The 24,403-nt window shown below is 36.6% G+C and overlaps 1 protein-coding gene across 1 annotated transcript in view; it reads right to left on the bottom strand.

Annotated features, from left to right (window-relative positions):
* The window catches only part of SMCHD1 (structural maintenance of chromosomes flexible hinge domain containing 1), a 67,386-nt gene that overhangs the window by 21,384 nt on the left and 21,599 nt on the right, over positions 1-24,403 (bottom strand). The window contains exons 7-23 of the mRNA XM_010087348.1: positions 24,217-24,383; positions 21,857-21,950; positions 21,390-21,600; positions 20,441-20,564; positions 20,156-20,339; positions 19,477-19,674; positions 19,230-19,343; positions 18,671-18,777; positions 18,319-18,401; positions 18,054-18,167; positions 14,440-14,517; positions 14,233-14,352; positions 7,316-7,460; positions 6,995-7,091; positions 3,718-3,790; positions 1,235-1,374; positions 98-232 (exon numbers count right to left, since the gene is read on the bottom strand). Coding sequence (XP_010085650.1) covers positions 98-232; positions 1,235-1,374; positions 3,718-3,790; positions 6,995-7,091; positions 7,316-7,460; positions 14,233-14,352; positions 14,440-14,517; positions 18,054-18,167; positions 18,319-18,401; positions 18,671-18,777; positions 19,230-19,343; positions 19,477-19,674; positions 20,156-20,339; positions 20,441-20,564; positions 21,390-21,600; positions 21,857-21,950; positions 24,217-24,383 — 2,184 coding nt within the window. The remainder of the gene's footprint in view (positions 1-97; positions 233-1,234; positions 1,375-3,717; positions 3,791-6,994; positions 7,092-7,315; positions 7,461-14,232; positions 14,353-14,439; positions 14,518-18,053; positions 18,168-18,318; positions 18,402-18,670; positions 18,778-19,229; positions 19,344-19,476; positions 19,675-20,155; positions 20,340-20,440; positions 20,565-21,389; positions 21,601-21,856; positions 21,951-24,216; positions 24,384-24,403) is intronic.

Below are 24,403 nucleotides of genomic sequence, written 5' to 3'. Positions count from 1 at the left end.
GGGGTTGATACATTAAAGACTCTGGTACACTGGCAAGACAGTACAATCAACTGTTCTCAGTCTTTTGTTCATCCAAACATCCCAATAAATTACTTACAAGTATTTCAATCCTTGCTTTCAGTATCTGGTCTTTCTTTATATTCTGCACATGTATAACTGGACCAGTTAAAATATTTGTTCCTCCATTACTGCAGTCCGCAGAATACACAGGAAGATCTGAAGCACCTACAAACTATTTAAAATGTAAAATTAAACTTCAGGTTTCTTTTACAGATATACTAGGATTATTCAAAAAATTATTATTTGTACAAGTCCAAATATATACAGTCTTATTTACAGATAAATTTGATATATTTCAGTTTTCCAGAAGCCTGTAAGATCAATTCCTATACTTTTTCCAATAGAAAATGTATGGGAGAAGGGAAGAAGTTATAAAAGTAAAATTTACTATCTATTCAACTGTTTTGTATTAACACATAAACACTAGTCTCTTGCCATTATGGCAATAAATTAAGTTGTTAAATAAATCTCCTTTTCTTTGATTTTCTAAAAATCACACATTAAATGGAATTTAAATACCACGTTCAACACATCATCATACCACTGCAGACCCAGTCTACAGGAAGAGAACGTACACACATAAAGCGTAAATGGAATGCAGACTATTTTGCAGTGGGGAAAAACATTTTTATTTTTTTACTTGTTCTTGTGAGAAGGATGATTTCACTAGAACTGGAAAAGTCACTTTGAGTTAAAAAAAAACAGGTCCAAAATGGCAAAAGTTTTTTACTTGTAAAAGCCACAGTAACACCTGCATTCCCTTCTGAATTTAGTTAAGTGCTTATGATAATAGACCTATCTAATATTTTTAGGCACCAGAGATTTATTTTCATCTTTAAACAAATCAAAAAGTAAGCTGTATGAAGTTTTTTCCTGAACAAATTTTATCAGTGTATATGGCAAGTATGACCTAAAATACCTTGAAACTGTAGCTATATATCCTCACATCATTTTCTTTTCCACTTCTAAGGCCAGGTTTCTCTGATTCTGAAACTTACTGAACAACTCATAATAGACGAGGCAAGAGAGTCAGTTATGGCTACCAAGCTACAGAAACTTTAAAAGCATTATTAAAGATAACAAATTCTATCTAGATGTCAAAATAGGCTCTTTTCCCAGACCCTTAAAAAGCAAGTATCAAAATCCTTATGACACATAACAAAATGCAGTTTACCTTACAATGAACTATCAACTTTGGCTGTGCTGTTACATTTCCTGATTCATCCAATACTTCAACCTGAAAGGGGAAAGCTGTACCATTTTCAATCTTTAGAACTTCAGAATCTGGTTTTACTTTCAATTGGTGAGGAGGGCCTGTAAAAATGCATAATTGCAGAACTCTGGTTATATTTTAGATAGCAGAAACTTAAAATCCAGCATCTCACAAGTTATCTCAAAAAGTTTTTAAAGTCAAGCTACCAAGATATTTGTTGTAACAAACAATTTAGCCTAATTCAAGTGTATTGGTTTATGCTGAGAAGTTCTACATGCTTCCTGCCCTTCAATATAAACCACCTGCCAATCTTTTGAATGAATTCAGAAAGGAATAGTTAGACAAACGTCATGAACTTCAGCATATACAATGTGTATAGTCATGATACAGCACTATTTACATACAATACGGATTCACATTCATCAAAAAGAAACTTGGGAGTTTTCTCCCAACATATTAAAGCTGAGATATTAATGCTGAGATATTAATGTTGAGATATCTGATCAATCACGATGTGCAGAAGTTTACCAAAGCCACCACAGCTACACCTTGCATGGAAAGAAAAGTAAAAGTAAATTTTGCCGGCATTACTTGGATAGAAAAGTGAAGCTCCTCAAGTAAGTCTAGTCCCTGGAACATATAATTTTAACAGTTTTAAAAAAGAGAAGGAAGTAATAAATTACTATTAAAATGCAAGTTCTGAAGGAACACAGAAGGTAATTTTTCAGAAACATCCTTTATGCACCATTCATTAAAACTTCCATTTCAAACTCACTGGTTGAAGAACAGGAAAGACTGAAATAGCTTTTATTCACTCCTTCCTCAAAAAGAGCTTTAAAAGCCAAGAAGTCCAATGAGAAGAAAGAGGTAGTGAAGCATCTCTACATAGCCAAAAGCAAAAGATTCTAAGGAAGGATTAAGTTGCCTGTTCCACCCCATTTTCTACATGAAAGCCTTAACTCCTCAAAAGACAAAACATAATGGAATAAGCTGTGCATTGCTGGTCTAACAAAGCTTGAAGTACACAATTTCTCCGCAAAATGAGATGGGAAAGCCTAAAGTTTGATAATCTGTGAAGTCAAAAATCAGCCTTCGAACTATACCTTATCTCCCAAATCCAGAAAAACCCAGGTAACAAGGGATAACAGGTATCACATAAGGGAATCCTCATCATCAAGACATCCACAAAACATAAAATTCTGGTAAAGGCAGTGGACTTACAGACTGCTGTATTCCTCTCTTGCATTACGATAAAGTCAACAAGTAACACTAAAAATTTCAGACACAATCCCAAATGCCAAAGCATCCCCCCTTTGCAGAAGTAAAAAACTGAATGAGCACTTATTAATTCACAGAATCACAGAATCACAGAATGTTAGAGATTGGAAGGGACCTCGAAAGATCATCTAGTCCAATCCCCCTGCCGGAGCAGGACACCTAGATCAGATCACACAAGAACGCATCCAGGCGGGCTTTGAATGTCTCCAGAGAAGGAGACTCCACAACCTCTCTGGGCAGCCTGTTCCAGTGCTCTGTCACCCTCACTGTAAAGAAGTTTTTCCTCATACTCAAGCGGAACCTCCTATGTTCCAGCTTGAACCCATTGCCCCTTGTCCTATCACTAGATGTCACAGAGAAGAGCCTGGCTCCATCCTCCTGACACTCACCCTTCACGTATTTATAAACATTAATTAGGTCACCCCTCAGTCTCCTCTTTTCCAGGCTAAAGAGACCCAGCTCCCTCAGCCTTTCCTCATAAGGGAGATGCTCCATTCCCTTAATCATCTCTGTGGCTCTGCGCTGGACTCTCTCCAGCAGTTCCCTGTCCCTCTTGAACTGAGGGGCCCAGAACTGGACACAATATTCCAGATGCGGTCTCACCAGGGCAGAGTAGAGGGGGAGGAGAACCTCTCTTGACCTACTGACCACCCCCCTTCTGATACACCCCAGGATGCCATTGGCCTTCCTGGCCACGAGGGCACAGTGCTGGCTCATGGTCATCCTGCTGTCCACCAGGACCCCCAGGTCCCTCTCCCCTACACTATTCACAAGACATTTTCTACAGGGAGAACACATGAACATAGATTAGTACAGGTTAAAGGGCTTAATGCTGAAGAAAACTGAGAAGATAAAAATTTCATTAATTCAATGGTGCTAGGTTAGAAAAAGGTTTAAAATACTTTAAAAAATAAGTGAAAAAACAGTCTCAAGTAAGCAGACAAATTCCATCTGCTAGAATAATCGTCAAGATTGGGCTCTGAGTTTGATGTTATTCCTGTCAAGAATGACTGTTAGCTTTATTTAGTTTCAGTCATCACTTGGATGAGCTAGAATATCCTTTTTTATGCCTCACTGAATATTTTACCTTCTTGGGAGAAATATTTCATTAATAGTGTCAGAATAAAATTCAACAGAAATTCACTAAATATTTTAAGGATACTTACCAGGCTGCAATCTTATTTTACAGATTTGTGTGTCTTCTTTCAAACCAGGAAGAGTAACCTTCAGATTAAAGTTCTAATGAAAAGAATATTTTAAATATTAACCTTAAACAAAACCAGAACATAAATTATCACACAGTCACATCAATTCATATACAGAGACAAATTTCAGAAGTCTACGTAAATCTTCTTGCACTGCAACTTGAATCAAGATTTTTTTTTTTCCTGTACAAAAATCTGTCTTTTTCACATTATTATTCCCAGGGATGTTCAATCCAGGATTTGCATGCTAAACTACATGGTTCTGACACCATTAAAAGCAGCTACATAACTTGTGGTTTCCTGCTTAGAAAAATACATACCTGTTAAAAAAAAATAGTTTTAAAGAAAGGGTCTGTAAGTTCTGTGTTCATTATTCCTTAGATAATTGCCTGAAGCAAGGCACCACAATTACTATCCATCTCATCTTTGAATAAGGCCATAAGAAAAACAACTGCCGTAGAATTGCATCACTAGAACTGATTTTCAGATTAAAAATCACAGAATGAAGCAGTCTAATCAATAATCTTAAAAGCTTCAACTTTAAAAACTAGTTGCTCTGCAGATATGTGAATTTCATATTTTATATATTTAGGAATATTCAGCTGCATTTCATGAATTATCATTTTAACCCATTCAGAAATGCTGCCTCTGAAAAGGTTTCAGAATGCTGTCTTATGCCCTTCCTATGCCTGAGAGGGTATGTGCAACATTAACACATTGTAGATCAGAGGAAAGCATTGCTGAGTAAGAGAAGAGGACATGCAATAAGGCCTGGGCAGGTGCATCACAACTGCAGCCACATCAAACACATCAGCTTCCCAGCTGATGACTGGCCACACAGGTGCACAAAAACTCTCCATACTGGTCTGCCCGCAAGCCAAGTAACACATATCAACTTGAGCTCTATTAAATCAAATGGTGACTTATGAGAAAAGATGAAGGTAAAATATGCTAAAGTTACATGCTGGGGGACTGGAAAAGAAAAAAAAGAAAAAAAAAGAGGAAAAGAAAGGAAAAATAAGGTAGGAAATAAAAACATAGGAAACCAGTGTAGCCGACAGCTGACGTTTAACGTTAACAAGTTGGAATCTTCCGTAGTTCATTCAGTCAAGCTTTATATTCACACACGAGACACTCCTATGCTCCCCCTCTTTTAGTTTCAACCCCTTTTCTGCAATACTCACTTTTTACTTCATGCTTTCTTCTTAATACTGCACTATTTTCTGCCTCTAATTAGTTTACATCTTTAACTTAATTCCTTTTATTCTTTCAAGATCTGTGTCCTCTAGGGAAGTTCCTTGCCCTTATCCCTCATTACTCCTGTATCTACCTTCCTTTTGCTTTCAAGTCTGCTTCTATGTACACTGCAGTACTTTAAAATTAAAAGAATAAAGAAATATTATTTTCCTTTGTAAACTCCCTTTTTCACCCTTCTTCTGAATGTATTTGAAATCCCATAAGGGAGCCGTCTTCTTGATATTGCTTATACATTTGTCTCTAAAACTTTCTCTTCAACTCCACCCACAATCAAAACATACTTCTCTGTCTTGACTGGTTTGGGTGGAATTAAATCAAATGACTACCGAAGTAAACTAAGTCTGCTTTCTCCTTCTCTATCAGTGCTTCCTTCATTGACAACTGTGATATTCTGTATTTTCTATCTCAATCAAGTTTCTTTCTCTTCACCATTTAGCATGAATATTCCTTCAACATTTTTTTCCTTGCTCCTTTCTCCGAAAAATGTTAATTTTAATTTTTTCAATGCTCTCCATTTATTTCTTTTTGTTCTCTCACTCACTTTCTCCTTCTGAATTCATTCCAGAATCCCATTACTAGCTGTTTCTTTGAGATATTTTACCTGTTCTGCTATCATTTCAAAAACAACTTTCAAGGTGACAAAATTTCTCCTATGTTCTTCTCTGCTTTGCAATTTAAATTAAGCACTGAAAATTAAACTTTATTTATATTTTTATATTATCTGTTGTTTTTACTCTGTTGTCCTACCATCCTGCTTTTTGCCATTATTTTCCATTACCATCTTAAACAGTCCTTTTTAAATATAAATTAGAGCTGCTACTTTCAGTGCCAGTTCCTGTACTGTCTCTGACATTTTATGCAATTAAGCAACATGAGAGGGTAACACCCATTCTTTTCCATTATTACAGTACGGTATTAGTTCTGTACCGCAAGTCCCTTAAATGAGTCTTGGTCTTGCCCCCCACCAAATTTACGTCTTGCTACAGCCTGGCACTTTTGCTCCTACACACTTTATTTCTCATAATTCACCTCTATCTTCTGTCATTATTCTTGCCCTTCACCTTATATTAAAAGCTTTAGCTACAAAACTTATTACATTCAACACCCTCCCGTTTTCAACAAGCAGGTATATGCTCCCTCTTCTCTTCACAGATTTTTCCACCAGTAATATTATTTGCTTTTTTCTAAGCAATGGTATCAACAGTATAATGAGGTACCATCAGCTAGCAGAGTTCTCAGCATTGTTTTCACTATTCTAGACTGCAAGACTAAATCAAAGCATTAAGACCTGGTTAGATACTGTGTAAATATGTCATACACATGGTTTTAAAATAATTTTTTTTAAATCTTCAAATTTATATTTATCAGAAGCATTAAAATCTGTTTCATAAAATAAATCTTCTTAGTATGTAACTCTTTTTTTGGTTTTTTTTACAGTAAATTAACAGCTTGACTAGGTGCTGAGAATCCATCAGTAACAGGTTAGATTTGGATGAGATGTATTTGCTACAGAAATGAAACCAGCATTTTGGAAACATCTAGAGAAGCTCGAGTAGTTACCATGCATATTAACTATTACCGCTCATCACCTCAACTACAAGAATGAAATTTCACTACTCCCTATACTATTTCAGTGCAAAAATCACCAGGATGATTTGGCTTAAACCAATTTCAGCACCAGTTTAAACTAAGACAGCTGATTCAGCATGCTGGGTACACTCTACCACACACCTCTGCGCTGCTCAGCCCCTCCAGCTCCAGTCCCATCAGCTAACAGAGTGCAGCTGTGGGAAAGATAAATTGCTCCACGCAGAGCTGCAAGAGATCGTTTGAAAATATCCCAAGAAATACATGTAGTAATTAGTGTAGACCAAAATTAGACAATGCTATGTGACAATCCATTTTATAAAAAAGTTATTTGCCCATTGTTTTTTTTATTTTTTTTTACTATATTACTTCAAGTTTAAATTGGTTAGCTTACCTTGCCTTGGCAACTACTTATACAGCCTCTAGCAGTAACACCCTTAATGATGCACTTTGCTCCTGTTGTTATTCTTTCATACTGCAATGTCAATCCACTAGAAAAATCCATAGAAAACAAAACACAGTTTAAAAATAATCACAGTGTTCTAAGATACAAGATACTTTCAGATATTCTTATAGAAATAAAAGCAAAAACACCAGTTACGTTATGCAACGAGTATCTAGTATATCACTCAGACAAAACCCAAAGAACTACTATATTAATGTCACATGAAGAAAGGACAAAAAAAAAAAAAAAAGAGAGAGATGGTTGAATTACCTAGCTTCAAGAATTGGTTTAACATCAGTTGTCAACTGTGTTGCATGACCAAATTCATCCTGTAGTTCCAAAGGAATATTAAAAGGTACTCCAACTTGAAAAGGAAGCTCCAAAAGACCCACTGAAAATTTCTCTGGTTTGCCCTCTAAGAGAAAAGAATAATACATTTTTAGAAGGAATTATGCGTGTCAACTGGTTTTTTATTAATTAAGACTGCAATTAAGTCAAGTGATTTTCAGCCTCAAAGCAAATAGGCTGTTCAGAATACTGTTATAACCATGGTTTATTGATTGATCCTCTTTTTTTTTTAACTTACGCTAACATAAAACCTGTAGTTATAACAGCAGTAGACTACAGTATAAAAAAGATAACAGGACAGCCAAAGCTTCCAAAGTACAGCACATCAATACAGCACCTGAAAGCAGACAGGTTGCTTGTGGACAGCTTTTCTTAAACATTTAATTGTTTTAATTCTGTTAAAATAAAATCATTCATGCAACAAAACATTTTTGTTCTGCAACTATCCCAAATTTGAGAGATAAAGATGAGTAATGACGAGTATTTGAGAAAGAAATCTGTCCCCATTAGACTGCCTCCAATTAGACACTGAAAAATGAGAACAGAGCAGTACAAATGTGAGCTTGTAAAGTGCAGTAATGTTCTGTGGAATCAAACGTTGTCCAAGAGGCATTTGAAAAAAGCAGCAATACAGTGCTGAACTAAATGGTAGATAAATATCCTGTCAAATTATTTTGGACTCAAATTAACAACTACTTGTACTACCTATAGATCTCATTATCAGGGAGCTCTTTTTTTCACAAGATGTGAAAATCATGGGGAGAGGGAAAATGTTACTTTCTATTGGCCAAAATTATTTTAACAGTTACAGCAACCACAAAAAGACCTCAACCTTTCAGTGTTCTGCAATTTTATTTACAAGTGAAGGATAAAACTGGAAAACGATTTGACAAAATAACAGTAAAAGAACTTCTGCACTGTCGAAGTGAGTAACTACCAAAAGAATGTGTCTGAATTAAAACCACAAAACTTACAGACTAACTTAGGAAGTTCAGTTTTAACTTGTATTTATGATGATTTTTTTGCTCACAAGAACTGCAAACACTGAGCAACAACCTGCTGTTACAGAAATCAATAAATCTGTTTCTCAGACAAAAAAGCTGTTGATTTCAGTTTAGATTTTAATTCTTCTTTTCTGCATTTTGAGTGTATGCTCCTTTCTGAGATTTGTTCATTCAGTTGTTACGGCCAAAGGAACCTTTAATTGAAGGTTGCCATGCTGGGGAAAGCCACAATACTACTGAAAAATAATTTTTCAAGTACAGAATTCAGCTTTGCAACTTTTAAGATTTGCTCTTTGTTTTGATAAACAGAGATGAAGAAGGAGCAAAGTTCATTTATGTATTCATTCAGAGAAAGACTCTTTTTTTCCTGTTCTTGGAACTTCACAGAAGTATCTTGAGACTTCAAAGTTTTCAGACATACGTTTAAATAATTACTCTTTTCAAGTAATGCCAATTTTTTTTCTGTATTATCATACAAGAATACCTCTTTCTATTCTGCCAATAATACTTTTGCAGAAGCTTTTAGAAGAGAGTTCTTTGTAACGTGTTCTTCTGCCTCAAGCAGTTGCATTCAAGGCCTCTAGTTTCATGGAAAAAACAGGAGGCTCCTGAAAGCATATATTTTTTCTTGATCTTCTTTAAACAGATGCTAGCTCTACCTCTCAAACTTGTGGCAAAAATATCAATTTTAATATTAAATGCTAAGAAAGTAGGTTATTTTTGTCTCCTCCCCATCCTTCCTGTAGATAAAAGCTCACAGAATGGTTGAGGTGGAAAAGGTTCTCCGGAGGTCATTTTGTCCAAACCCCCTTGCTCAAGCAGGGCCACCTAGAGCCAGTTGCCCGGCACCATGTCCAGAGAGCTTTTTCTGAATATCTCCAAGGACGGAGACTCTGCAACCTCCCTGGGGCAACCTGTGCCAGTGCTCAGTCACCCTTGCAGTGAGAAAGTGTTTACTGATGTTCAGAGGGAAGCTCCTGTGTTTCAGCGTGTGCCCATTGCCTCTGGTCCTGTCACTGGTGCCTTGTGAAAAGAGCCTGGCTCCATCTTCTCTACACCCTCCCTTCAGGTATTTATAGACATTGATAATATCCTCATGAATCTTCTCTTCTCCAGGCTGAGCAGCCATAGATCTCTCAGCCTTTCTTCATACCAGATGCTCCAGTCCCTTCATCATCTTCATGACCCTTTGCTGGACTCTCTCCAGTACATCCACATCTCTGTGTTGTGGCCTCGCCAAGTGCTGAATAGAGGGCAATGATCACCACCCTCAACCTCCTGATAACACTCCTGATGCAGCCCAAGATGCTGCTGCCCTTCTTTGCAGCAAGGGCATGTTGCTGGCTCATGTTCACCTTGTTTTCCAGCAGGACCCCCAGGTTCTTTTCTGCAATGCTGCTTTCCAGTCAGTCAGGTGCCAGCCTGTACTGGTGCATGGGATTGTTCTTCCCCAAGTACAGGACTTTGCACTTCCCCTTGCTGAACTTCATGAAGTTCCTGCCAGACCATTTCTCCAGTCTGTTGAGGTCCCTCCGGATGGTAGCACAACTCTCTTGTTTATAAGCCACTCTTCCCAGTTTTGTGTCACCAGCCAACTTGCTGAAGGTACACTCTGCCCCATCATCCAGATCATTAGTGAAGAGATGTTGAACAGGATCAAACCCAATACAGACCCTATTGCTTACCCCAGGGGTAACCACTAGCTACTGGCCTCCAACTAGACTTTGTGCCATTGATCACCACTCTGAGCCTAGCTGTTCTGTCAGTTGTCAATCCACCTCACTGTCTGCTCATCCAGCCCATACTTCATCAGCTTCTCTATCAGGATCTTATGGGTGACAGCACTGAAAGCCTTACTGAAGTCTACCTAGACAACATCTACCACTCACCCCTCAGCTATCAAGCTAGTCATTTCATCTTAGAAAGTTATCAAGTTGGTCAAGCATGACTTCCCCTTGGTAAATCCATGCTAACTACTCCCGATGATCTTCTTGTCCCTCCTGTGCCTGGAAGTGGTTTCCAGGATTAGTTGATCCATCACCTTCCCTAGGGATTGAGACAAAGCTCAGAACTACTGGTCTGTCGTTATGTAGGTCCTCCCTTCTTGCCCTTTCTGAAGACAGGAGGGACATTGGCTTCCTTCCAGTCATCAGACAGTTCTCTCAATTGCCATGATTATTCAATTACTGAAAGTGGCCTCACAATGACATCAGCCAGCTCTTTCTGCCTCATGTGTGCACCCCATCATGGCCCATGGACTTATGCATGACCACTTTGCTTAGGTACCTCCTGACCGATCCTCTTCCACCTTAGGTATATTTTCGTTGTTCCAGACTTTCCACCAGTGTCTGGGGCCTGAGATTCCTGAAGGTCTGTCTTGCTAGCAAATATTAAAGCAAATAAGGTGTTCAGTATCTCAGTCTTTTCCATGTCCTGTGTTTCCTGCCTCATTCAACAGTGGGTCCATGTTTACCCCAGTTGTCTTTTTGTCACCTATATATTTATAGACGCCCATCTTGTTTCCTTTGATATCCATTGCCAGGGATTCCAGTTTCAATCCCAATTAGACTCTGGCTTTCCTAACCCCATCCCTGCATGCTTGGATAGTGTCTCTGTATTCCTCCCAGGTTACCTGTCCCTGCTTCCACCTTATGTATGTTTTTTTTGTGTGTGTGTGTAGAGTTTTGCCAGGAGCTCCTTGTTCATCCATGCAGGCCTCCTGGTGTTTTTGCCTGATTTCCTGTTCATTGGGATGGACCAGACTTGAGCTTGCAGAAGGTAATCTGTAAATATTAACCAGCTTTCTTGGGCCCCCTTTCCATCCAGGGCCTCATCCCATGGAACTCCACCAGGCAGATCTTTGAGGAGGCCAAAGTCTTCTATCCTGTCTGTGGTTGTGAGAGATTCCTTTTTGTCCTCCTTCTTCCTTTCATGATCCTAAACTCTACCATCTCATAGTCACAGCAGCCAAGGCTGTCTTCAACCTTCACATCCCCCATGAGCTCTTCCTTTTGTTTGTGAGTGTGAGGTCCAGCACAGCACCTCTTCTCGTTGGTTCCTCTATCATCACTTGAGTCAGGAAGTTGTCCCTGATGCCCAGGAATCTCCTGGATTGCTTATGCCCTGCTGTGTTGTCCCTCTAGCAGATGTGGAGGTGGTTGAAGTCCTCTACAAAGACTAGGGTCTGCAAACATGATGCTGCTTCTGGCTGTCTGTAGAAGGCCTCATCCACTTGTTCTTCTTGGTCTGGTGGCCTATAGCAGACACCCACTACAGTATCATCCATACTGGTTTGCTCTTTAATCCTCACTCTTAAGATCTCAGTTGGCCCATCATCCATCCTCAGGCAGAGCTCCATGCATTCCAGTTGTTCTCTTACACAAAGGGCAACTTCATCTCCTCGAATTCCAGGTCCGTCTTTCCTAAAGAGCCTGTATCCACTGCAACATTCCAATTATGTGATCCGTCCCATCACGTCTCCGTGATTCTAGCAAGATCATAGTCCTACTGTCTCTAACTCACCTTGTTTACTCCCCACGCTGCATTCGCTAGTGTACATGCAGTTCAGAGAGGCATCTAAGCATGCTGATTTCCCAGAATGGGTTTTGGGGATTTCTCCATAATGGTGCCTTGTAGACATTTCCTTCCATACATGCAAATGCTGGAGGTGAGCCCACTTCAGCCCCATTTTTTTGATTTTGTGTTTTTTCTATCACATCACTCCTGGCCCACCGCTCCACCCCACTTTGCTCATCAACCATTTCCAGCGCTCCCTTGTGGGGCTGCTGGTAACTCTCTTCCTCCCCTGTCATTCCTAGTTTAATTTGAGATTGGTTTTTGCCACTTCAGAAAACAGTAAAGTCACAGTGTGAGAAATATGGTGATTCGTCTAGGACAAAAAGGAATGATTTTATGCATATATAGGTATATTAAATTGATACCTGGAGAAATTGCTAAGCATAGCTAGAAGTAGGATGTGCATCTATATGCTTGAGCAATAGATTAATGAGCTGTATGTCCAAATATGGTCTTAAGATAAATGTGGTTAAGTTTTTGTGCGGTATGCTGTAACGAACAGTGACTACCTCAACAATGGTACAATGAAGAAAGACTATCCAAGAACCGCCCGAGACTGGTTCAAAGCTCGGACCCAGGCCAAAGGAACAAGAAGGTGAAAAGTTCTCCTGAGGAAGACCAGCTTTACCTCATCTTGGGGTCCCTCGAACGACCACCACAGAGCACCACGCAGACTCAGAAGAACTTTTTGGCTAATTATAATACGAAGTGGGGAGGGGTGTGGCTAGAAAATTACTATGTATACGCTGATTGTGAAATCGAATGAATATGTAAAGTTTTGGGGCATAAATAAGGGAAATGCCATTGTAATAGTTGGGCTTGTCAGTAGAGCGGGAAGAAACTCGCTGCCACAGCGCCCAGCGCTGTTTGCTTGAGCCTTATCCAATAAAATAATTGATTTTTAAGAATCATATGCTTGGTGAGTAGCCCTATTTATAAAACAGCATGGCAAAAGGGCTGAACAAAGCTTTTCCTTTTGAAGCGGAGGCTGAGAGACAGAGACCACGAGAAGATTATTTTTTTGAATGTATGTAGGCTACAAATCTTTTCATTACTACATACAAGTACACGTACATAAAAAGATGAGTCTTGGTGAAAAGACGGAGCAGGGGATGTGTAATCCATAGTCAGAATGGATTTTTGCAAGTTAATTTAGCGAGTAAATAACTACAGATTTTCTTTAAGATGAATTATGAAGTACAGAATCAAAAGTACTGATTTTTTTTCTAAAATTCTATATCTCTTTTACAGATAACACATCACTGCTTTATAATTGAAAAACAAATTGTGTTTCATATTTTCAGAAAGAGCAACGGCAAGCTAGTCTACAGCTTTACACTTTGTCATAAATATATGTGCATTTTCCCCGGAAGTGGTGCTTTTCAGCAAAAAGAAATAAAACTTATTCAGAGAAGGGCTTATGAACAAAAACTAACCAGCCACTAACAGATAAATACACACAAATAAATTAGGAAATAAATTTAACATTTTAGAGGATGAGAGAAACAGGACTAACAAGGCTGCACCAGAAACATTATGTAACTGTACACTGTATATCTTACAGTCCTCAACGGTATCATTAAAATCAGAATCCCTGAATATTCCTGGGAAGATATAATCCGTCACATACTATTTTAGGCCACATACATACATAGGAGAGCGTATGGCAAGAGAGAGTAACATCAGATATATTATGACATCAAACAGTATTATTTCTATTCTGGTATTCCAGACACTTCATCCAAAGATACACACCCACTAAAGTGAACGAGAATTTAGTTTTGCATAGAATTCTTCTTTTAATTAAAAAATAAGGAGACTTCAAACTCAGTAAGAATATTTTAAATACATAACCTGTTTCTGAATGAGTTTCTCTCTGTGGTTTATACATGAAAGTTGGCCTAATGATCACTAGTTTTATGAATATTTATGCCCATGGAATGAGGAAAAAGGGTGATTCTAATTAAGTAAAAGTTTTATTAAGTACATTTAGGAAAGTTTACTTTATGGAAAAGCTTTTGATTCCATCAACACTTTATTTTTTTCTAAAGCTAACTGTATAGCAGAGCCAACGCAAACAGGTGAGATCAAAATCTATTAGACAATTTTTAAAAAAAAATCTACTTCATATTTGACATGCAAATGCTACTTTTCAGTGCTGAAAATTACCTGCCAACTAAAACACAAATCATTTTGATGGATAATGAATCAAATAGAAACTTTAAAATAAAAGAAAGTTGGCACGACTGGAATTCTTACCTATAATAGTAAATTTAAATATTTTAGATGGTAGAGGCCTTCCTGCATAAGTGTCTGCATTACTTTCATTCAACACTACTTGTAGTTTCAAGGTATAGTTCCCAATTTTCTGAAGATTTTCTAAACAGAAATACAAATACAATTAGAAAGCCAAAAAAAAAAAGTAGAATTATAAATAAACTGAAAATATGGCATATGTGAACGTACCCATTTTTTTAAACCAGTATGGCCATTTGCCTCCATGCTGACTGATATGGGAAATTATTTCTTTATTCCCAGTAGGCGCTAAAAAACAATTAGGTACATGTATTTAGATTTTACATAATCATTCTTCATTTTTTCAAGTATTACTATCACTTCTACATCTAATAAATTCAGCTTCACAACTAATCATATTGATTACAGCTAAAAAAAAAATAAAAATTAGTTCCCTCTCTAATCCCATTTTAATTAAAAATTGCTCAGACACATTCAACTGAAAGCACCAGGTTTGTAAAGCTGAATTTTATTAGCTCTTTGGTTATCTGTTCCCAGTTAAGTCTGAGCAGTTGCAGGCTGTGCACTCCACCCTGGCAACTGATCAACTTGACAAATGACCGTAACAAATTAGCTTAAATCTGAGCAATGATAAAAATGTGCAGTTGACTGAACATATAATAGAGGGAAAAACAACACTCCTTTTTTTGCTGCAAATTATTCAGTGTCTTTACAAGTACTTCTGCAGCATTAAGACATTCAACAAGAGGACACACTGAAACTCTTGAGACAATTTTTTAGTGACTCGTTCTATAAGCCAAGATAATTAATTACAGGAACAAGATCTATTGTTTGAAACTTCAAGAGGCATTAATATATTTGTTTTTCAAAATATAATTTAGAATAAATAGAGAACGTGACTGGAGTAAGACTACACAGAATACAACCAAATGCAGTAAAAAAAAAACACAGCTAAGTACAACAGTTTCAGATCCTGTTCTTGCACCAAACTACATACATAAGAAAATAACAGGTGTCAATTTTCTTGGGTGTATTTCTTTGAATGTGTAATATTGAAAGTATGAGGTTATTAAAATAAATTGTGATGGTGTTTTGTAGTAAGAGCTAATTCAATTCTCTATATCAGGGCTTTTTCCACCTTTGGTAGTTACTAACACTGAGAACACAGAACTTCTCAAGTGAGTGCAGTTTTCCTATTGCAGCATCAGCTGCCACCAAGTTGAACTGGAAGTCTCCCTGTATTATGCAAGATGCACACCTTTCTTCTTTTATTGCCCCAATATAGATAGATAATCGAAGGTGGAAATTTATCTATAGGAAGTCAAGAAAGTCTACACAAAAATGACAAAACAAATAGGATCTTGTAAGAGAACAAACAAGAAAACCCTGGCTTTTAAAGGCAGGGCTCTTAGTTCTGTTCTGAAAAAGGACACAATCCCAAGAGTAAGTTCTGCACAAGAAACAGGTATGTCCAAAGTTGTCGTTATCTCTGTGACGAAAAACATCCTGATGTTTTATTTGAACAAGAATAAATTATTTCAGTGGAGCCACATGCAAAGATTTAAAACTTTCTTGTGAATCTCTGAATTTTTTCCTTTGGTAGAGGAAAAGCCCTTCAAACTCTTTGTGTTAGTAGTGATTAATGATCTCTCTTCAGTTGCTTTGCTACAAAGCACCATTAGGACTTCCTAACCACCATGTTCTTTTCTTGACACTTCCACACAAACGTATTTATGAATATCACCAGTATCCCTACAATCACTGAGATATGGAAGGCTGCACTTGGTGCAAACTATGTGTACCAGAAACAGCACAAGAAATTATGCTTTTCTAGACACTCTAGGGTTTTGCAAAAATAAAAACCTAAGGCTAAATTATTTAAATTTGGTTGTTTTTCCTCACACAGAAACAGAAGAGAATTCTCATTTATTGTTGCAGGAGATTTTTTGTTTATTGTCTCAAATCTTTTGAAAGCAAATGTTCTTCTGAGACAAAAGATACCTTTTACTCATAGGATTACTACAGCACCAATATTTGCTTCTCATATGAACAAGTATTACATGTATAATATTCTGAAAACAACAGATAACTACATGTCTCTGCTGTAGTAAATATAAATCCATGGAAGGTACAAACAGAGGAAAAAAGTCTGTCGTTTTGTTTCCAATGACATATTAATAGCTGATTGCCATAGCCTTCCTGAACTGGGAGAATTCAACGGTGTATGTGACAGAGACACATCTGAACAGCAACTCCTATTGTGTTTACTCCTTTTATTCACATCGGACCCCTTGACTTTATCATTCTCTGAACCCTAATTCAAACCCCAATTTTGAATCGAACCTTGTATAAGGCTCCCCAGTAACAGACCAGATAAGAAGTTTCTCATAGCTTGACTCTTTTGGTAATCCACAGTATATTTTGCCAGGTATTTCACTCTTCAAAAGAGAAGAGAAACTTTTTGTACATTATAAGATATTTGCTGCTGGCTTTCGTATGGGTGTAACTGCTTTAATACAAGTGAGAGCTTTATATTATAAGAAAGGTTAGAGGGCTCAGTTTGAAAGGTATGCCATACCCAAACTGTCACTTATAGGACTTATTCATTGTTCTGGTGAAGATCAGGGGTATTACGCTAGTGATTCCTAACTTGACGAGAGACAAAAGCTAAGATAGGAAGCAGAAAACACAGTTATAAGTACCAATTTCTCTCAACTGGTGGTCAGGAGACACAGAAGGTCCGAACGTAGACTTTTCAGTGATTCGAGGCAAAGAGCAAATTTAGTGTTATTTCTCCTAGCAACAACACTGACAAAACACAATAGAAACACCATGCCTCTTTCAAGTTTATACATTCTGAAGTCAGGATGGTCTACCTTAGTCAAGGTTGTGAAACACTGATTTGTCCCCCTGGCTGTTACCAAATACAATCTGATAATCTGTATTACGTCAACATGTTTTTTTCAACCCAACCTTTTATATGCCCCAGCACGATACCTTGGACAGTGGACATGCACAGCAGACAGTCCCCCATACAACAGGTGCCATTAAAGCACCACGTGCAGTCTTATCACATGTCTACTACACTGAAGCTAAGATAGTTCCATTTGGGTTCCTCTGACATATCCCTACAGTAATCTCAGTGCTTCAAAAAGGTATTTCTACAACTCCTATCAGATAAAGGAATTGGATTTTCCTATTGCATATGGAAAGAAAGAAGGCAAAAAAGTTTCTATAAATTTCAGATACATTTGACACATGCAGGATTGGAGTTTTCAGAGAATTTACTGTTTTGTGTTCAACACACAACTGAATATTTTCAGTCACCTCAGAGAGAATACAATTCTTCAACAAATGCAACATAAGAATGTTAAGTGAAGCACCCTTGAATGGAAATCACAAAACAGTAACTCACAAGAAACTTGATTTTTTAGAATTCTGAAAAGACTTTAGATATTAAACAAATTTAATCCCTACTCTTACGCAGCTCATGTGAATTGCTGTGTTAATTACAGAAACATTTTAACCACGTTCTTGTGCATATTAAGCAGACAGCCTGGAACTGACAGGCCCTCCTTACATGTGACAGAAGATGTAATCATAATATAGCATTAAGACATTAAACATTTGGCTTTGAAGCAATTATCACTTCATGACATGTGGCTCTGGAGTACTACATGCTCTGATGGGATACTGCCCTTAAAATTAAAAACTGTATCTATCAAATTCTAATATGTATTATATGTATATACACAAATAAATATATTATCCATTATGCATTTTTACAATAATAAATACTCAGTTAAATATACTGAAATACTTACAATGTAAAATAACCTTGAGTTCAACAAGAAGTTTCTTTGAACCTCCGTGGCTTGTACCTGGAAGTTTCTGCATTGCTTCTCCTTTTTTATTCAAAATTTCTATTCTTAATGCTCCTGCATTTAAAGAGAAAAATGATGGACTTTTAAAATGTGCTGCGTATTATAAGTAATTGGAGACTTCTGTATGCTTGTTTTTTTAACAAGAGTTCATTATACATTTTTAAATTGACATTTTACTTTTCAGTATTGGGAAGAAAAAATATACCTATTGGTGTACCCGCAAATCTTGTTTCATTTGGTAATAACTCATCTCCTTCAGGCCACGTTACTGACAGTTTGTCAGGAAGTCTAGTGAAAGAAAGAACAAACAGTTTTTCTGTGAGTGAAAAAAGAGTAATTTATCTTTAGCAGAATACACACAAAGCTATGTTTTTTGGGGGGGACTTCCCCCCCCCCCCCCCCCCCAAACGATTTCTTCTTGGTTTAGAGTTCTTTCTACTGCAACAGCTGACTGCCTTCCCATTTGGGAATGAAATTGAACTTTTTTTTGTTCCTGAAGAAATACTAAAACTGTTATTAGGAACTCCAGAAGTAATTAACTACAATTTAGAGCTTACCTTGCCATTTCATCCTCTATGTATTTTTTAACAGCTTTGTCAGACACTGTTCTGTCAAGTTTTGAGATTGGAATAGTTTTCATTTCACCATACAATGCCTGAGGTTCCTGAAAAAAAACACTGTGTGGTTATAAACAGTCAGATTACAGTATGTCAGAGGAAAAATACCTCTCTATCAAGGAACTAGACAAGCAGACATAGACAATGCAATATACTAACAAATACTACCTGGTGACTCCACAAGACACTGTTCTAAAATTCCCTGAAATCACAAGGGTTAAGAATGGATGCACAACATACTATCGATACCAACGGTAACACTCATTTCATATGCAAATTTAAATAAATCAAATAATTGATCACAAATAATTATTTTAATACATTTACATTAAAACTAACATAACTAAGTCACTTGATTATTTCTAGATTGCTGAATCTTAAAAAAAAAAAAACCATAATTTTCAACAGTTATTTGAAAGTCATTAAATAAGTCTGACCCAGGAATATGTTTAAAGATTCCATAGGTATACAAAGTATGTGAATCCTTTTTATATCTTACCAAAGCAATCTGAACCTCTCCTCCAGTGGCAAATATATCTCCATCATGGTCTCCATACAAAAAAAATTTCTCAATACTTCCATAGAATATTGGAAGAGTCTTAACAGTTTTCACCTGTAAAGAGAAGACAATAATTAATGTCAATACATTACTTCTGCATCAAATGTAAAGTATTTGCCTTTTATAGGGTTCAAATGCTCTATTACAAAACAAACAAAACCCCAGCTCCAATGAGCAACTAACTCACCAGCTGTCCAGTTTTGTATGTTTTCCCATCCCACTCTATTGCAGCATATATTGCCCAAGGGCTCTGCATTCTTTTGGATGGTAAATCAGTACGTGTAGTTATTCCTTTAAAGACTGTGAATTTTATTTGTTTGTCGTATTTTTCATGACAGTCCTTGAGCCACAAAGCAAATTCTCTGTCAATTTTCATTCGCTGCTCCTATAAAGAGATTACAAAAGAAACATATATTATCAATGTATCACAAAATTTAAACCTGAATACTGAAGTAGGAAAAATTATAAGAGTACAGCAATACTGTACTCAGGAAAAAAAAGAAGTATTTTTCAGCTTGGAAACACTACAATATTCTGGGAAAGCTATAATTTAAGCCAGAGAAAGTATCCATATTCCTCTATGAAGAGGTTCTTTCCACAGAAACTGTCATATAAGAACTAAATAAAGTCATTGTTAAAGAAAATAAAAAAGACAAAATCTTATTTTTTCAGATGTAAAGAGTCAGCTTTACTTACTACTCACTAAAACTGAAAAAAGTGTCTGCTGCAAAGTCCTGTAAAAGTGCCCAAGGTGAAAATTCTTCAGAAACGGGGTGACATGAATAGATGACCACCGAGTCAAGATTTCTATACCATGTGCATTAAAATTTGCAAAGAAGAAATACTTAACAGAATAAAATGATCACCTGTCCATTGAAGATTCTTGTGAACAGAGTATTCTTATCTTTTAGTTTCAGCTCCAGATCCATGAAAGTGAGCTTGTTTGTGCTGACCTGGAACTTATCATTGGTAAATAACGCACCAGAAATTCTGTTGTAGCATTCAATTGGTGCCAATCCTCTCTTCTTGGGAGGAGCACACCAGTCAAAACTTAAACAAAAGGAGAAAGACATTAAAACTCTTTCTTATAAAGAGAGGTTTACGTAATAGAAACAGATTTGTTTACATTGTAGAAGCAGATTACAACTTACTCCTCCACAGTTGTGTACGGTATTAATCTTCCATTCCAAAAACATTCAAAAATAGGCCTTTTTCCTCTGGCACTCTTTTCTACTACAAAGCAGTCATCATCATCATCATCATCATCCTTTAATTCTTGATTAAAAAAAAGACAGACTCCATAAATAAATTTATTTTAAAAAACTAATATAATATCCAAAACCAGAGCAGTCTAAATTAAGGACCATCTACACTATACTAAGATAGCCACAGCAGCAGTACACATGATCTCAAGCTAGGTATATACAATATCAGGATTTTTTTTTTCTGTTTAAGAAATACCAAGCAGAAAAACTGAAGAAAAAATTTAAACAGGGATTGAGCAAACTTCAAATTTGAATATTACTTTTCTCCTTAGTTTCAACTGATGTTCTTCTAATATCATAAAATCTTGTCACAATTAAACTCAAGATTTGTTTTGTCAAAAAAACCAAACCAAAACAAAAGAATGCAAAACACCAACACAAATTATTTTAAAACCCTAGTGTCCAAAAACTCATCAAGACTGGATAAAACTATTTTTAAATTAAGGACTTAGACTATGTGTTGTCCTCTGCGGTATTCTGATGTTAGGATCTCTTGAATCAAACTGCTGGTCTTTCATTACTTTCTCAGAGCAAAGATCTAACAGTCAGGAAAGTGGACATGTGTCATTCAGACTGCCTTCCATAACAGTCTATAGTTTGAAATCAGATGGAGTTATGTAAAAAAATCAGGTTTACATGAACGAGTTACCACAACAGCCTATTGGCTCACAGGATTGTTCATCCAAAAGGACAGGAACTTTTCTGTTCTACCAAAACCCAAATTAGATAATTGGAGAGTTCAATTTAAAATGTTCTAGCTTCTATTTCATTAAAATGCTTAGAGCAGTAGGATCGTCTACAACAGGACAGATAAGGAGCAAAACATTTCACTCACTTGATGGAAAAGATGGATCATCAGGGTATGTTTCTTTATCATACAGGAAGGGATGATATCGAATGATGCCTTCCACTATACCGTCTCCATCAAGATGTGCCTTAAACTCAAAACTATCTGCTGCAGTATTTATATACAATGTCTGCATGTCATCTTTGATCTCCCTAAGATTGACAATCTTTGGTGCTTTTCCTTTTTCGAACATTGAAATCTAGAAAAAAAATAAAACAAGCTGATTTTCCTTAGACCAAAAAACCTAAAGTAGCATTTGAGACATTTATCTTAACTGTTAGCAAAACGAATTAGTTCCTATGTTGCAATGATAAATAGTACTATTTTTTAAAAATTAAATTACATTAATTTAAATGCTGCTGTAGTTCGAATGCAGGTTTAAAGAGAAACAGGCACAATATGAAATAAACTGTCATCAAAGAAGAATTTTTAGGAGTAAGTATAAAATCCCTTACCTGAATGTCGATGTTGTTGAAAGGGCTTAGATCTTTTGTTACAGCATTAGCTTCATTTCCTTTTGGTCCATGGATATAATAGTGATAGATATGTCTGAAATACATTTTAAATGAAACATACACCTCAGAAAGTGAAATTTTAAAACTGCATATAATAATTTGCAAAAATCTAAATAAACTCATATATTTATTAAAATATAACTGCTTCATTGCATTGTTATAAATCAGCTCCATGACAATGTGTGTACCTGGTACAGAAGACTTACTAAAGGAAGTGACTCCGTTTCACTCCTTTCAACACTCATCTTCATGCACAATCGTATTAGGATCAAATTTTGATAAAATAATTAGAAACATTGCAAACTGGAAATAATACATAAGTGGAAAAAAATGACGATTGTTATATTGCTACAGATCCTTTACATCAAAGTGCAAACCAATAAAACTACTGTAATTTGTTCTGCACTCTGGATATTAAAAATAACTTGAGCCAAAAAGCTTCCCAGATATAGTTTCTGACATCAGCTTTGTATTGACCAACTAATAGTAACAGAAGCATTTAACAATCACTATCCTTAAGTTATTTACAAAAAAAGTAAAGATACCCCCTTTGAATATAGGCAATAGTCATGGATGTGGCCTGCATCTAAGGGAATTTTTCTATTTGTAAACATTATTTTCTAATGGCACCTGTGTTCATTTACGAAACTAAAAAAACATACCATCAGAGAGATTATTTTCATAGAGATATGAAGTTTGAGAAAACTGAGGAACTTAACCCCATTCACTTTGACTTTTCAGCAAGCTAGCTAATTCTTCCAGCTCCAAATACTGAGCCCTTAAACTTCAGGGTGGTGGCTTGCAGGCAAAATTAGATTACAGAAGTCAATGGGACTTAATGCACGAAGGAAGTAAAATGCACCTGCAAGTGCTTATAATCGCTTTTCTTCCAACATCCACTGCACTAAACACACCCCAAGGAGAAACGGTTCCCAGGCGAAAGCTCCTCATCATCTCATTGCTCAAGACTTTAGAGCAGACTGGTATGTCCAAACTCCTTAGCTTTTTGTCTGCATCTCCTCCAGACCTGAAAGGGTGATCTTATGGCCTTAAGACATAACTATTTTGGGGGTTCATCTCCCCTCGCTCCACTTCAAAGCATCAGAAACAATATGAGGGCTGTGCTGTTGTCCATTAGAGCAGAATGAAATTGGTATCATGCATATGTGGCAGGAGGGTATGTGGAGGCGTTTGAGGGGAAAAAAGGGCCATTGCAGCTGAAATAGGGATATAGGATTGTGTAGCACTGGGAAGCTACATCTGATCGGTTTTACTGTAAAAGCTACAGGGCATATACTTAAACAACTGCACCTGGGTTTCATCTCATACGGAGGCAGTTCTTTCACTTCAAGAAATTGCTGCAATGAATTAACACGCACTTAAGTGTGGGTGTTCACCTGAAGAGCACCTAGAAGTTAATGAGGGATCTAAGTTACCTCTAAAAGTAGAGGTACCCTATGTTTTCATAAGGTTAAAAAGAGTTTCAGTTCTTATATGCAACAGTGAATAATCTTTCAAATAATAAGGTATTATCTAATCCTTATACTAATCCTCATATAAAGTATTATCTACTATTATTGTTAGAATATAGGTAACACAAAACTAAAATTATAGCTTCAAAATGAAGTTCTGTAGTTTGCCAGATTTCAAAATTGGGCCATGGGCTTCATCGTTCAGTTTACATTCACAGATAGATCCACCATCTTAACAGATAAACCCACACGATTCACAAGTATCACAGACTTCCACATCTCCAAGCTCTGCAGGCCCACCGATGACATGACAGTACTGAGTGGACAGCATCATTCCCCTCTTAAACTGGGATGAAGCAGCAGCTTTTGGGTTTATTTTTTTTATTTAAAAAACAAAGCAAAACAAAACAAAACAAAACAAAAACCAAACCCCTAAAAACTAAACATAAAGCTAGGTATCAAGGTTCGGAGCACAGCTGTGAGAACAGTAACTTCTCAAGTTATTAATAATTAGATCTATCATTATTACATTAAAAATACAACGATTAAATTTAATAGGCTATTAAGAATTGGATAATTGTGCACCAATTATCAAGTCACACTGAAACTGATGTTTGTAAACATCTTTGTTTGGATGAGAGCCCCATATAGTTTTGCTAGTTCCCGTAAAATCACTAAGCTAGGAAGACTGTGGCATCGACAAAATATGTATCAATAGCCTCAACAGGAATAAAGCCAATGATTTAGTACAAAAAGGAAGTAATTCATAATTATCTGATTTTATTGGTAGTCCACTTATAAGTCAAATCTTTTAAATCACAAACTTACGCCAGCTGCCTTGTCCACAGATGAAAGAAGTTTTTCAAGTACTGCATATGATGTGCTTGTACACCTGTAATGACAACTGCTGTGAAACTCTCTTTATCCCTTTCTTCTAATATTAGGTTATGAAGAAATCTTTCATCATCACTTGTGACGTGAGAAGAGTCAGAGGGCTACAAAAAGAGTAAAATAA

This window comes from Pterocles gutturalis, unplaced genomic scaffold (assembly GCF_000699245.1).
Source record: "Pterocles gutturalis isolate BGI_N339 unplaced genomic scaffold, ASM69924v1 scaffold6466, whole genome shotgun sequence".
NCBI lineage: Eukaryota > Metazoa > Chordata > Aves > Pterocliformes > Pteroclidae > Pterocles > Pterocles gutturalis.
This window is presented reverse-complemented; position numbering and strand designations above follow the sequence as displayed.